Raw genomic sequence first — 15,658 nt, forward strand, 5'->3', positions numbered from 1 at the left:
GTGCAACCCCATCCAGAACCGGTAAAATCTCCTCATCCCGATTGGCTCTCCTACTGACCAACAGTACCTCCGTCTTACCCGGATTCAATTTCAGTTTATTAGCCCACATCCAACCCATAACGGCCTCCAGCCCCCGATTCAGGACATCCGCCTCCCTAGGATCAGATGACAAGGAGAGATAGAGCCGAGTGTCATCCGCATATTGCTGACAGCTCAGTCCAAGTCCCCGGATGACCTCTCCCAGCGGCTTCATGTAGATGTTAAACAGCATGGGGGACAAGACCGATCCCTGCGGGACCACACAGGCCAACGGCCACGGGGCCGAGCAGTAGTCCCCCAGCACCACCTTCTGGACCCTCCCCTCAAGAAAGGACCGGAACCACTGCAACTCAGTGTCTCTGATTCTCATACTCGAGAGGCGGCTCAGAAGGATACCATGGTCGATGGTATCGAACGTCGCCGAGAGGTCCAGTAGAACCAACAGGGATGTACTCCCCCTGTCTAGTTCCCGGCGTAGGTCATCCACTAGAGCGACCAAGGCAGCCTCAGTCCCATACCCAGGGCGGAAGCCAGATTGAAAAGGGTCCAGATAATCCGTATCATCCAAGACCCTCTGCAGCTGGGACGCCACCACACGCTCCAACACCTTGCCCAAAAAGGGAAGGTTAGACACAGGTCTATAGTTATCCAGGTTGGAGGGATCAAGGGAGGGCTTTTTTTAATAGTGGTCTTACCACCGCCTCCTTGAGGGACGATGGCATCCTGCCTTCCCTTAATGAAGCATTAATGATCATCTCCAGCAATCTGCCTGTCCCCTCCCTGGCAGCTTTTATTAGCCATGAAGGGTCAAGAGCGCACGAAGTCGCCCGCACACTGCCCTGGATCTTGTCCACATCCTCGGGCCGCACCAACGGAAAAGAATCCAACACAACGGGACCAGATGGTACCAGAGGGACGTCTGCCGGAACTGTCAAAACTCTGGAGTCCAGGTCAGCACAGATGCGAGCGACTTTTTCTCAGTTCTTGCTGCCAGGGACATCTCATGGGTTATCCCTTTCCACCAGCTCCCAGACAGGACAGATAATCTGATTGGAAAACAGATGACACGCCCACTCGGGCTGTTGGGGATAACCCCGCCCCAGTTCTTTCTGTCCTTACCTTAGCTCCGGCAGCAGATTGTTACTCTCCGTTGTATTTCTGGTTGTATTTTCTCAAACTTTGTCTTCTCTGTCATGTCATACTTCGTATTTTTCTTCAACTTTATTCTCTGTGTCTAAAAAAAAAAACAAAAAACCCCTTATTTCACAGCTTTATCTGTCTCTTTTCCTCCCCCGCTTCCTCCCCTCTTCCACCCTTGTTGCATGGAGCGGCCTCTTAGAGGGAGAATAGTGTTAGTCCCCAGGGGAACAAGGCAAAGCCGCTTTGGACCAGTGCGCTCCAAGACATTTGGAGCCGCGGCACCACCGCACGTCGTGCCGCCATCTCTGCAGTCGCCCGCCAGTGTCTCGGGCTTCCTGGCATCACCTCAAGCGGCCCCTGAACAGCCGCCCGACCTGCCGTTCCCTGCTGCGTCGGGGGTGAGTGGGCCTGAGCCGCGAACGACCATAGCGGCCTCTGAGAAGCCGCCCGCTGCCGCAACGGTGATGGCTGCCATAGAGCCACCCGCGCCGCTCGCTCCCGGGTCCGCGGCGAGTCTCCTGCCTTCGGGCCGCGAGACTCGTGCTTCAGCGGCCCGGCGTGCAGCCGACAGGAGTGAGGGCCTCCTCTCACAGGACATTGTGTTTACGAGGCGGCCTTTAGCCAATCCACCTCCTTGCTTGGCTGAAATTAGGGCCATAGCAGAGGCCCACGACCGTAGGAGAAACAAGATGGCGGCGGAGGCGGGAAAACAGGTGCGAAAGGAGACAGAAGCGGCCATTTTAGGTGAGAAAGATCAACTCCCAGCGGGGTCACCAACCGAGAGAACGTCTTCCAGGGAGGTAACGGGGGAATTCTTAGATGTCAGTGGACACTGGGGTACATCTGTTCCCGGGGTTTCAGTGGCTATACCAAAAACGGGGCGTGGTTTAAAAATGCCATCATCGATACCATCTATCAAGTCAGGCCAGTTAAAAAAGACAAAAAATCCCATAAAAGGAGAAAGCGGGACCCATCGCCTTCAGATAGTGACTCCTCTAGTGACTCCTTCCCTCCACCTCCTAAAAAGGCCAAGGCCAAAACAAAACAGATCAAGGTTAAAAAGGCCACCCAGCATAGGAGTGTTCCCCACTCCTCTGATATATCTGATCAAGAATCTGGTGACCCTAGGCCTCTTAATCCTAGGCCTATAGGAAAACCTGGCAGAAATCCCCCGCAAAGCCCGATATCAGGCGGGGAGGATCCCGGGACTGGAACGGGTTCCCTACCACAGGACCCTGAGGTTCCAGACAGGGAAGGTGGAGACTGGTCAGGGGGGGGAGGACAATGATACTGCATCTGTGTCCCAAAGGCTGTTCGTGGCGGAAGATTTCAATCCTCTCATGTCCAGGCTTATAAAAACCATAGGGCTGCAACAAACCACTGACCCTGAGCCCACAAATGAAAAAGGGGACTGGGTTTTTCCTAGGCCAACGCCAAAGGACATTCTTTTGCCCTTGCCAGAATTATTTGCAGACGTGGTGAAACAGGAGTGGCGGCTTCCCGCGGCAAATAGGAAGCATCTAGCTATTTCTAACCGTTTTTATTCTTTTCAGAAAGAGGTCACAGAGTTATTTAAAACACCCTGTACGGACGCCCCCATCGCGCAGCTGGTGTCAAATTCCCTGGTGCCAAGGGATGGCGAGGTAACTCTCAAAGACCCGGCGGACAAGAAAGCCGAATCAGCGTTTAAACGCACTCACGATAACTCGGCTCAGGTGACCAGAGTGGCGGCAGCAGCCTCCATGGCAGCTAGGGCCTCCTTGCTTTGGTTAGACGGTCTGCTAAATGATCCGCCATCTGACAGCGTTAGGCTAAGGCAACAGCTGGTCAAGATACAAAGGCGCAGGCTTTTATAGCCGATGTCCCCCTTGATTCCACCAGGTGCTCTTCACGAGTGGCCGCAGCGTCCGTCTTAGGGAGACGCCATTTATGATTAAAAAATTGGGCGGTGGATAGCACCTCAAAGAGCAACCTTACAGCTGTCCCTTATGACGCCACTAAGCTTTTCGGTGAAGAAGCACTGAAGGATGTACTGGTTGAGTCAAGCGATAAGCTCAAGACCATGTCCATGGCTGTACACAAGCCAGAGAGGCCGCCCTTTAAGAAAAATTTTCAGCAGTTTCAGCCCTTTCGGGGTTCCGGCCTTTTAGAGGCCGGTACAGGGATGCTAGACAGCAGAGGGGATCTTGGGGTCACCAGCGCTTCCCCTACAGAGGAGCAAGTAATTTCAGACAACAATCCGCTCAAGCAAAACAAAAACCCCAGCAATGACTGCCAGGCAGTGCAGTTGGGGGGCGCGTCTAGCTCAGTTTATTTCCGCCTGGGAATCTTCCGTAACAGATTCCTGTGTTCTAACAGTGATAAAGGCAGGTTACATAATAGAGTTGGATGCCCCTTCTTCCCACAGGTTCGTCCCCACTCCCCGATCTCGATCTCGCCAAAAACATGCCGAGATGTTACAAGCCATCAGGCATCTCCTAGATATCGGGGCGGTGGAACCAATACCCCCTCCCCAGCAGGGAGGGGGCATCTATTCTATTCTATTCACCGTCCCCAAAAAAGATCGAAAAGGGCGGTCCTAGACTTAAAATTTTTGAACAAGTCAGTGAAAAGGCAGTGTTTCCGCATGGAAACCTTAAGTTTGATTTTGGAAGCCCTTCTCGACCTGGACTTTCTATCATCCATCGACCTAAAGGAGGCGTATTTACATGTGCCCATTCATCCCGAAAGCAGGAAGCTACTACGATTCAAGTACACGGGGCACCATTATCAGTACGCAGCACTGCCTTTCAGCCTGTCCGCCGCGCCCAGGGTCTTCACCAAGGTCCTAGCTCCTTTGGTGGCGCACCTCCATCTGCGGGGAGTTCGGCTTTTCGCATACTTAGACGATTTACTTGTGAAATCACGCAATCTACAGGAAGCTCAGCAAGACCTAGCGTTAACAATAGCAGAGCTAGAATGTCATGGCTTCCTCATAAACCACCAAAAAAGTCAGCTGCGGCCGAGCCACCATCTTCGTCACCTGGGCATGGTGATAAATACAGTAGAAGACCGTCTCTTCCTCCCATGGGACAGATTCACCACCATCACAAAGGAAACAAAGACTGTCTTGTCGTCTCCATCAACCCTGCTTACCTCCCTGTCCAGGCTGTTGGGCCTAATGGTAGCAACGATAGAAGTAGTCCCGTGGGCAAGATTTCACCTGCATCCCCTACAGTGGTTCCTGCTTCCACATCAGCAGGCCATAGCGAGAAAGAAAAGGTTATGGCTGTGCCTTCCATTTCAGATCTGAAAGTCGCTGTGTTGGCGGTTGAACCCACTCAACCTGTTCCAAGGGAGGGAGTTCCTGGACCCTCCAAAGGTATTGGTAACCATGGATGCGAGCGACAGGGGCTGGGGGGCACACTGCCTCCATCTCTCTGCTCAAGGTCTCTGGGACAAAGACTAAAGTCTACACAGCATAAATTGGAGAGAACTCAGGGCCATTCACTTAGCTCTGGAGGCTTTCCAGCTGACAATTCGGGGTGGTCATGTTCTCATAAGAACAGACAACATCACAGCAAAGGCCCACGTGAACCGACAAGGGGGCACCCGATCCTGGTCCTTACATCAGGAGGCGATTCTACTCCTCTCCTGGTCAGAGACAAACATCAAGTCTCTCTCAGCGCATCATCTCAAGGGCAAACTGAACCAAGTAGCAGACTGGCTCAGCAGAGAAGACCTCCACCCGGGGGAATGGGGCCTCTATCCAAAGATATTCCAGCTGATCACGAGGTGAATGGGCATTCTGGTAATGGACTTATTTGCAACTCCAAAAAACACACAACTAAAGCTATTCATGTCCAGATTTCCCTCCAAGGGAGCAACAGCGGTAGACGCCCTATCAAGTCCATGGCCAAGAGGCCTCCTGTTTTCGTACCCGCCAACACCTCTGCTGGCCAGAGTACTCAGGAGGATACGCCTCTTGCGGGCCCGAGTGATCCTCATTGCACCGTTCTGGCCCAGGCGGCCGTGGTTTCCAGAACTGGTCCACCTGTCTGCAGAGCCCCCTTGGGAGCTCCCCGTCAGCAGCGATCTCCTGTTTCAAGGACCGGTTTGTGATCCAGATCCGGGTTGGTTAAGGCTGACCGCCTAGAGACTGAACGGGGATTGCTGAGCTGGTTCGGTTACTCACCAGAAGTGCTACGGACAATGTTGGCGTCGTGTAGACTGTCGACCAATCGTATTTACTAGAGCACCTGGCGAGCGTTCCTATGCTGGTCTTCCCGTCACTCCATTCCTAGGGGGACTGCCACTTTAAAGCACTTATTACAATTTTTGCAGGATGGTCTGGAGAAGGGCCTCAAGCCAAACACCTTGAAGCGCCAGGCGACATCTTTGATAGGACTCATATCCGGGTGCCCGCTTTCCTCCACCCAGTCCGATCCTCATCTGAAAAGATTTCTCAGGGGGGCTACCTTGATGTTCCCCCCCCCCCCGGCCGTCCATAGGTTTCCGTCATGGAACCTACACGTAGTCCTTACAGCTCTCCAGCATTCTCCTTTCAAACCAATTTCGACCATTCCGCTAAAAAACCTATCCTATAAACTGGCTTTCCTAGTGGCGATAACTTCAGCCAGACGAGTCTCAGAAATAAGGGCCTTATCAATTGGAAAATCCTTCTGCATCTTTCAGAAAGAGGCGGTACGGCTTATTCCTGACCCCTTTGTTCGACCAAAGGTTTTGTCTGTTTTCCATCAGTCCCAGGATGTTTACCTTCCTTCTTTTTGTCCTCACCCAGCCCATGAGAGGGAGAAGCTCTGGCACAAATTGGACGTGCGTAGGTGTTTGAAGATGTACGTTAAAAGGACTGCCTCATTTTCAAAACAGACGCTATGTTTGTATCATACAATTCACGATCTATGGGCTGTGCTGCAACTTCGGCTATGATTGCCCAATGGATAAGGAAATGTATTATGGCGGCCTACAATGCACAGCACATGACGCCCCCTTCTCAAGTCACAGTACATTCCACCAGGGCAGCAGCAGCCACGGCGGCCTTTTCATCTCATGCACCAGTGCAGGATATTTGCAGAGCTGCCACCTGGTTGGCTCCATCGACCATCCAGGCGGCTTTTGGCAGGAGGGTCCTTCAACGGGTCCTTCCACAGGAATAGGCAGGAGCATTCCCGCCCAGGTTGCCCAAAGCTGTGGTATGTCCCATGAGATGTCCCTGGCAGCAAGAACCAGAAGAAGCCTTCACGGTAAGTGAAACCAACACTCCTATCTGCAAAGTGACAGGCAAACTGATCACAAAGAGCTCTAGATGACTCCTCCCCCATTGTCTGGGGGGATGTGTGGAGCAAGGTTTTTACCACACGAAACAGCTCTGTTTGTCTGCACTGAGCAGACTCAATGGAGGTGGAGAAAAAGCATTTCTTCGCCGCCGCCCCCACCACGGAGTAGTCCCTAAAATGGGCTCTAGCCCGTGTTTGGTCGGATTCGTCACAACTCTTCCTCCAGCGTCGTTCCATCCGTCGTCCGAGTTGCTTCATCGCCCTAAGCTCCAAGGAAAACCAAGGAGCAGATCGGGCTCCACCAAGCTGGTGAGGGCGTTTAGGAGCAACCCTGTCAACAGCCCGGGCCATCTCTCCATTCCAGAGATCAACCAGGGCCTCGACAGGGTCACCAGCTCTGGAAACTCCCCGAGGGCCGCCTGGAATCCAAGCGGATCCATAAGCCTCCGGGGGCGGACCATCCTAATCGGCCCACCACCCCTGCAGAGGGCAGACGGAGCAGTCAAACTAAACCCCACCAGATGATGATCTGTCCATGACAAGGGAGTCGTCTCAAATTTCCCCACCTCCAGATCATTTATTTCCCGGTCGGCAAAAACCAGATCCAGAGTGTGTCCCACCACATGGGTAGGGCCCGATACCAATTGAGACAGGCCCATGGTTGCAATGGAGGCCATGAAATCCTGAGCCGCACCCACTAGAGGGGCCTCAGCGTGGACATTGAAATCCCCCAAAACAATAAGCCTGGGGGAACCCAAGGCCACCTCTGAGACCACCCCCGCCAGCTCAGGTAGGGAGACTGAAGTGCAGCGGGGTGGTCGGTATACCAGCAGAATCCCCAGCCTATCTCGGAGGCCCACCCTCAAGGACAGACACTCGAAATTCTGAGATTGCCTGACTGGGCACCTGGAAATGGGGAGGGTCTCACGAAAGATGACTGCAACGCCTCCTCCCCGACCCTTGAGGCGGGGCTGCTGCATGATCTGGAAACCTAGAGGACAGAGCTGAGAGAGACCAACCCCGCCCAGCTCATCCATCCAGGTCTCCGTCACACATACCAGGTCAGCAAATCGTGGATGAGAGAAGTTTTTGCATTAACTGACCTGGCATTCAGCAGCAGCACCCTAATCCTCGAGGGAGTGTTCTCAGAGCTCCCTGGGGTCAGAGGGTTGGGAGAAGGGCCGGAAAAAGGAACAGGCCTCAATTGTCTGGACCGTTTCCCCCTGTAACGGCCAGCCCAACTCCCACCGCCATACCTCCCTCTGCCCGCTACCTGTGATATTGCTGCCCCCACTCCATACCCACTTTTTCGCTCTCCCAGACACATCTCCCCAGACTAACCCACCACAGCTTCTTGGCTTAATAAAAACCAGAACCAGACTTATGCAATCTCTTGCTGGCTTCTTAGTTGCAGGAAGAAAGGTCTTCTGGGCTGCAAGGAGAAAGATCTTCTGGGCCCCAGGCAGCTCGCCCCACGGCTGAGAGCCACAAGGACAAGAGCCCTTGGGCCAGCCTGCCCTATATAGGAGCAGGACCCAGCCACAGCAGCAGCAACAGCTCAAGGAGATCTTACACACCTGCGGAAAGTTGGGGCAGAGGCAAAGACAGGAGAGTCAGTGCCCCACCCAAGCTGTTCCCTTCTTTCTTCTTCCCCCCTTCCTGCTGTTACTCCCCTGTGGTCTGCATGTGGTCTCTAGCTCTGTCTTGGAAAACACCTGGACAGACGCTTATGTCTGGCGCTATTTTGATCAGAAAGCTTGTCGTGATAACCTCCTTTGCCTGGGGTTGGAGGTGAGGAATAAAGCCCTGCTGGATGCTTCCAAGGGGCAGCCATGGCAGAGTGAAGGAAGAGCACCCAACTACACACACCTCTGGCGTTGTTCTTGGAGGGCGCCTGGGGAAAGTGAGCGTTGGCCTTGTTGGCCCTGAGCATTGTCCGTCAACAGTCCACCTTCACTGCTGGGCGGATGAGAAGCCAAACAGGACTCCGCTTTCCCCTAGCACGGTGGTGCTTCCTGTGGTCTGGGTTGTGTGGCACAAGATCCTGTTCTCTCCTCGCTGCAGCCTTCTGGGCTGGAGGTCGTGTTGATGCAGGGATCAGGCCCTGGGCTTCAAAGGTCCATGGAGCTTAGCAGGGCACCTTGCAGTGTGTGTCCCCAGTCTCTCTAACCCCACCCTCTTTCGAGAGCTGGGGCGGGGGATGCGCAGGGTAGACCTGCACATGAGGACACCCACCTTTTTTGGGCTTGTTTTGGCTGGACTGCCATCCATTGCCAAGGTATCTGATCTCCAGTGGCTGGAGATTCTCCTATTCTGAGGCAGCCTTTGGGTATACGGGGCCATATGAGGCTGTGCCGAGTGGGTAGGGGTCAGAGGAGCAAGGGTTAGAGGTTTTCGCTGTCAAACAGCCAGTCTAGCAAACAAGCAAAAAAGGGAGTTTGGACCAAGTCACAGAGGACGGGTCTCTCAATGGCTACTAGCCTGGTGGCTATAGGCCACTTCTAGCCTAGGAGGCAAGATGCCTCTGAATCCTAGTTTCAGGGGAGCAACAGGGAGAGGGAGGGCCTGCCCCCTTCAGCTCTTGCCTGTGGGCTGCTTCTCGAAGGCATCTGGTGGGCCACTGAGTGAAACAGGGTGCTGGACTGGGTGTGCTTCCTTGGGCCTGATCCAGCCAGGCTGTTCTGATGTAAACTAGAAGAAACGGCAGGTCAGAGACTTCTTGACTACTTTGTGTGCTAAGCCAGATGCAGCTTCCAGCTGGAGAATCCATCAGAAGACTCCTTTGACCTCTTAGCCTGGCTTTTGGTGATGTTGCTGCTCTCCTCTCGGGCTGGGAGCACCCAAGTCATTCTGTGCTCCTTCGTCTCGGGTTCCTTGTTTGCGTGCAGGGAGGCAGGCCTTCCTTGCATCGTTCCCTCTGGCTTTGACTTTTGCATTGCCACCAGCTGCTGGCGGCCTTCTTTCCTGCTTCTTCCTCTCTGAAAGCCAAGAGGAGCTCAGCCTCACCATGATGGTCTTGTCCCCTTGTTTACAGAGACAGTCAAATGCTTCCCAAACCTTGTGTGATATCATAAGGCTGAGCCGAGACCAGAGCAACCAGCTCCAGGAGGCGGCCGAGCCGGACCTGCTCCTTGCAGTGCTGGAATCGTAAGTACAGCCTCTGGGAAGAAGGCCTTGTGGGAGACCTGGTGGCGGCAGCGGCTGCTCCTCCCCCTCCTCCTCCTCCTCAGTGGCCCAGCGAGGGGTCGCACCGGAGCTGCTTGGAGGCAGTGGACACCGTGCTTTCCAGAGCAGCTCTTCCAGGGTTAGGAGCAGGGTTAGGCTCCTCCTCCGGGCCCTGTGAGCCCCTTCATGTCAGCATCACTGTGGTTGCTGTCTGGAGAGACCAGGGCGCACAGCGCAGCCCACCCGGCACAGCTATGGAGGAGGAGGAGGTGGCGGCAGCATGCCTTGCGGTGGCCACCTGCAGGCAGTCTGGGGGCGGGGTAGAGGCCAGGCTGGTCGGGGGCTCCAGACAGAGTGCCGCGGGGGTGGGGTGGGGTGGGGTGGGGTGGGTGTTGGTGCCGAGGGGGCTGTGCCCTGGCTGGCCTACTGCCCGTCTCCGAGGGAGGTGGTCCCTGGCCTCTTCCGGGGGCACCTGTGGGAGAGGCTCTCCTGGGCCTGCCTGGAGAGCCGCTGGTGGTCCGTGTGGGACGGCCCTGAGGGGGATGGGCCAAGGCTCTGGACGCTCTGGGTTTGTGCTGGAGGCGGAGGTGCTGCGAGCCGGAGCCCTGTGAGCAGCCGCTTTGGCCTTTCTGTGGTGTCTCCTCAGGCAGGAGTGTGTGGAGCAACTCTTGAAGAACATGTTTGATGGGGAGCCCACCGAGAGCTGCCTGGTGAACGGGACGCAGGTTCTGCTGACGCTACTCGAGCCAAGACGTGCTGGGTAAGGAGGGCGGCTGGCCAGCAGTGGCCCCTCCCATTCCCCCCATCTCTCTGCAGAATGGATTTTGTTCTGGGCAGCAGAATCAAGGCACTCTGTGCGCATCACCTGCATTCAGAGTGAGTGGGGCTTTCCTAATTCACCCTGAGCGGGATCTAAACTGAACTGAGCGGACATCAGAAAACCTGTGAGCACGTGCGCTGCGCATGCCTTAGAAGGAACAGTGTTTGCCAAAGATGGTCGCTGCCTGTCTGTGTGCTTGTGCTCCCACCCCTTGGTGGAAGGGGGTCTAAAGGCGGCAGGGGGGGTGTCCTCCTCCTCCTCCACTTGCTGCTGGTCAGTAAAGGAGCATTCTAGGGCAGCTGTGTAAGAACATCACCAGCAGAGCCTTACTAGACCACCAGATGTAGGCCAGATCCAGTGCCCCCTTTCCAGCAGTGGCCTGCCAGATGCGCTGGGTGCGCTGCCTCTGAACAGGGAGGCTCCATTTAGCTGTTTGCCTGTTTACGGTTATTGGGTTGAGCAGAGTGATATCCTGCTTTTCCCATGGGATAATAGTCAAGGCAGCTTGTACTCATGTCTGAGTGAAGCTGAGCTTGGTCTCCACAGGGACGGGCTTCCACCTGTCTGTCTCCCACCCTAGACAACCAACTTCTTCCCCCTGCATCTGGTTTCGACTCAGGTTCAGGCTCTTTCAGAGCAAGCCCTGTTCAGAAGCAAACTCCACCCCACCCCGGACCAAAAAGTGCTGCCTGCCTCAGAAGCGCAGGGCTTGATGGCAGTGGGGAGAGGGGCCTGAGATGGACCTGCCGGCCTCTCTCGCCAGTCTTCTGGCTGATTCTCTGTTGGCGCAGGAAGCCACCATGGCTAGGTTATCCCCTCCCACTGCTCCAAGGGCAGGACTTGAGCTCCTCAGAAGCCTTTTTCTAGTGGGAGGAGAGAACCTCCACCCAGTTCTATTTCCTGTCTGCTCTACAGACAGCTGCCGCTCAGCTCCCCTTCTTTGTGCAGCCTTGCTCTGGTAATCTCCTCCTTCTGTGTTCCTCCTTCTCTTTATTTCTCAAAGAGGCAAGCAAGATTTAAGATCGGTTGTTGCCTGCTGTCCTGTCCTGAGTTTCTGTCAACTGCAGGACCCCACCCCAAGGGTATCGGAGAGGGCTTCCCAACTGTCCTCCAGGGCTTCCAGGGTAGCATTAACTTCCCGGGGCAAAGGCTTTGAGCCTGCTCCTCTAGAGAGGTGCCCGAGATCGGGCGATGCCCCCGTGAGCAGTCTGTGGCAGCTGCATCATTCTCTGATGCCTGGAGCCGAGGACATCTCTCGCTGGCTTATCCTTTCCCACGTGCTCCCAGGCAGGACTAATGAAATTCTGTTACTAGCCTTAAGAGCCCGGGGCGGATAACCCCACCCAGTTCTTTGAGGCCTGCTGCACTCCTAGGCAGAGATCATTTGTATTGCTCCTTGTGCTACGTTAATTCTTTAAAATATTTCTTCTTCTTCTCAAACTTGGTCTTTGTGTCTTAACCTTAAGCTGTCTGATCTGTCTCCCTCTTTAAAAAACAAACAAAAACCTCTTCTCTTACGACTTGTCTTCTACCTCCGTGTATTTTCAGTTGTCCCTGACTCTGTGTCCTTTTTTACATCTTATTGCCTGATGGAGCGACGACAGGCTATTAGATGTGTCCTAGTCCCCACGGGGGGAGAGACCGCGGGCTTCCTGTTCACAACTAGAGCGCCGGGTTCGCCTCCATTAGCGGCCGCACCATTGAACGAGAGCACCACCAATCCAGGGGACACCGGATCGGGTCCCTTGGTCGGGCAAGGACGCCGTACAGGGTCCTTCCTTACTGGCTCAGGTGACAAGGAGCTCTGCTAGGGCAAGAGGAGATCTGTGGCCGGACTGCGTGGGCCAGACCTTGGTCTCGCTCCCACCTATCCCAGGCATGAGAGATCAAATGAGAGTCATTGCAGCCGCTGCAACATCTAGCAGTTCTGCAGTTTCGGCGGGAAACCCTGGAACCACTGCTGCTCAAAGCCGCGAATTGCCAGGATGCCGGACCTGGACCCAGAGGGCTACAATCCTCCTTGGGACAGGGAGAAAGTACCTCAGGATCAGTGAGATCCCTCCTTGTCACGGCTAGCCAGGGACCTCCTGTCGCTAACCCTCAAACTGTCCAAGCCGCACAACCTATTCATCTCCCTTTGGATGTGCCTGCTAACTGGCAGAATTGGACTAAAGGAACTTTGGCAGTATCTTTGAAGCAGGTTATAAAAAAGGGGGAAAGACCCAAGAAAAGGGACAGGGATAATCCGATATCTCCCTCCTCTTCTGAGGAATCTGGCTCTCAGCCACCCAGAAAAGTCAGATGCAAGAGAAAACATACTGAGGTTGATGGAATTGATAAATCTCGTCCACAAGATCTACCCCTGCTAACTTGGCAAAGAGGCACATTTTAACATGGTGATTCTCTTTATTTAGCAGAGGGAGAGTAACTGGCCCAATCTACTCCCAGCGCAGTATCTCCAGTGACTGTTGCTGGTGTGTATCTTATGTTTCTTTTTAGATTGTGAGCCCTTTGGGGACAGGAAGCCATCTTATTAATTAATTAATTAATTTCTCTGTGTGCCTGAGCCATTTTTGGAAGGGCAGTATAGAAATCGAATAATTAAATAAATAATAGTTAATTTCAGAGGGGGTGGTCGCTCATCAGAGGGGTCTGGGGGGAATCCCCCAATATTACACCTAACAACCCTTTACCACCTCTGCTTCCAAATGAGCCCACGGTTTCGATTCACCCTGTATCTCCAGTTCCTTCTGGTACAGGAGCTACTCCCATTACTGCACCAAATCCTATTGCAGTGCCAATACTGGATAGCCTTCCTTTAGATCCACTGGCCAAGGAAGGAGGAGAGTGGTTGGATGATCAGAATAACCCTGCATCCACGCCAACTCAACGCTTCTTTTCACAGGAGGACTTTGGCCCTCTGGTGTCTAGAGCCATTAATGTGCTAGACCTTCAGACACCTATCAATCCAGACACTGCTCCGCCTACTAAGTGGTCTCTGGTTTTTCCTAAGCCTAAGAATAAAGAGCTACTATTGCCACTTCCAGAACTGCTGGCTGATACGGTTAAAGAGGAATGGCTACTTCCTATGTCCAATTGTTAATCTGTGGCAGTAGCCAACAAATATTATGCTTTTTAACAAGAAGCCATGGACATATTCAAGGTGCCTCTGGCAGATCCCCCCATGGTCGCGCTATTAAATGGGGCATTGGTACCAAGGTATGGGGAGTCAGCCTTAAAAGATCAAAATGATTTTAAAAATTGAGGCTGTCTTTAAAAGGGCTAATGAAGCCTCATCTCTATCCATTAGGGCCTCAGCAGCCACATCCATCTTATCCCACGCATTGGGCATGGTTGGATGACCTCATCCAGGACCTTCCTACTGACATATTTAGTTTAAGACACCAGCTTATTAAAATCCAGAAGGCGCAAGCCTTTGTTTCAGATGCAACCCTGGATGCGATAAGATTTTCCTCTAGGGTCTCTACAGCTACAGTGGTAAGGCACCGCAACTTATGGCTAAAGCATTGGCCGGTGGATGCTGCATTGTGGTCAAATTTGGCCGCAGTTCCTTATGACGGGGCAAACTTGTTTGGGGAAGAAGCCTAAAAGAGTTATTGGTAGAGTCAAAAGACAAATGCAAGCCATGCCTCTTCCCCCTGCGCCACGTAGACAAGAGTGTCCACCTCCTAGGAGGTCATTTCAGTTTCAGTGCCAGCCCTTTTGGGCTTTTCAATCTTCCGTTCGAGGGAGGGACAGAGATTCCAGATACCAGTGTCCTCAGTGGAATAGGCAGTGGGGTGGTAGGGCCTACAATCAGGGTAGACAGGCCTTTACCAACAAGCCCAAACCTCAAAAGCAGCAATGATGCTCCATTGTGGGGCTTGGGAGGTCGACTGTCAACCTTCCTTCAGAAATGGCAGGAAATGGCAACAGATCTATGGGTACTTTCAACAATAGAGACAGGCTACAAGACAGAGCTAACAGCAGCTCCTCCCAACAGACACGTTGGCTTATCAAACACTTAGGCCAACTAGACGCCATCCAACACCTAATGGTTATAGACGCAATAGAACTTGTACTTACCCAACAACAGGGACAGGGCATATAGTCAATAATTTTTACTGTTCCAAAAAAGGACAAGTTTCTCAGGGCTATATTGGACTTAAAATTCCTAAACCAGTGGGTTCCAAAACACAGGTTTCACATGTACTCCCTTCAAACAATAATGGAAGCATTGCAGCATCTGGACCTAGCTTCAATAGATCTACAGGAAGCCTATTTACACATCCCGATACACCCTGAAAATCATCATCTGCTCCGCTTCAAATACTGTGGGGTGCATTATCAGTACAGGGCACTTCCATTTGGTCTGTCCTCAGCCCCAAGAATATTTACCCAGGTGCTGGCACCTTTGATTGTACACCTAGGACTGCAGGGAGTACACATCTTCTGTTATTAGGATGATCTGCTTCTGAGGTTTCCATCCGAACTGTCAGCGGCAAAGGATCTTCCCATGACACTTCACACACTAGAACAACATGGGTTCCTCATAAATAAAGAAAAGAGCCACCTTCTACCATCTCACAAAATTCATCATCTAGGTGTGTTGATAGATACCCACAAAGACTGACTATAGTTACTAGAAGAAGGGGTAAAGATTTTAAAGGAGGAAGTCACAGAGGTGCTGCGGGCTCGCCAGGCCAGACTGTTGTCCCTTGCATGCCTTCTGGGTTTAATGGTGGCCACCCTGGATTCTGTGCCATGGGCCAGATATCACCTGAGACCGTTTCAATGGTTTCTTCTGAAGTTCAGGGTTCCCATCTCCAACAAGATCAATATAACCATCTTTGTTCCACAAGAGGTTCTAGCATCCCTTCAGTGGTGGTTAATGGATGCCAACATCAGGCAAGGAAAGGAGTTCCTTGAACCAACTTGAAACATAATTACAACCGACGCCAACAAAACAGGATGGGGAGCCCATTGGCAACACAGAACAGCCCAGGGCACTTGGTCAATGACAGAGAGGATGCACAGCATCAATTGGTTGGAGTTACGAGCCATCCACCTTGCCCTGATAGCATTCCGGGGCCTGATTATCAACAGCCACTTCTTAATCAGAACAGACGACCGCAGAAGCCCACATAAACAGGCAGGGAGGAACCAGGTTGCGCTCTCTCCAGACAGAAGCACCCCTGATCATGTCCTGGGCGGAAGT

At 53.1% G+C, this 15,658-nt stretch overlaps 1 protein-coding gene across 16 annotated transcripts in view; it reads left to right on the forward strand.

The window, feature by feature from the left end:
- PPP6R2 (protein phosphatase 6 regulatory subunit 2) overlaps positions 1–15,658 on the forward strand; it is a 155,174-nt gene that overhangs the window by 38,304 nt on the left and 101,212 nt on the right. For all 16 annotated transcript variants that reach the window (XR_008308880.1, XR_008308873.1, XR_008308874.1 and 13 more), the window contains exons 7-8: positions 9,490–9,602; positions 10,267–10,380. Coding sequence is in view for 6 of the 16 variants with exons in the window: in XM_053257246.1 (XP_053113221.1) it covers positions 9,490–9,602; positions 10,267–10,380 (227 nt within the window). In the remaining 10 variants the exon portion in view is untranslated. The remainder of the gene's footprint in view (positions 1–9,489; positions 9,603–10,266; positions 10,381–15,658) is intronic.

This window comes from Hemicordylus capensis, chromosome 5 (genome assembly GCF_027244095.1).
Source record: "Hemicordylus capensis ecotype Gifberg chromosome 5, rHemCap1.1.pri, whole genome shotgun sequence".
Classification (NCBI taxonomy): domain Eukaryota; kingdom Metazoa; phylum Chordata; class Lepidosauria; order Squamata; family Cordylidae; genus Hemicordylus; species Hemicordylus capensis.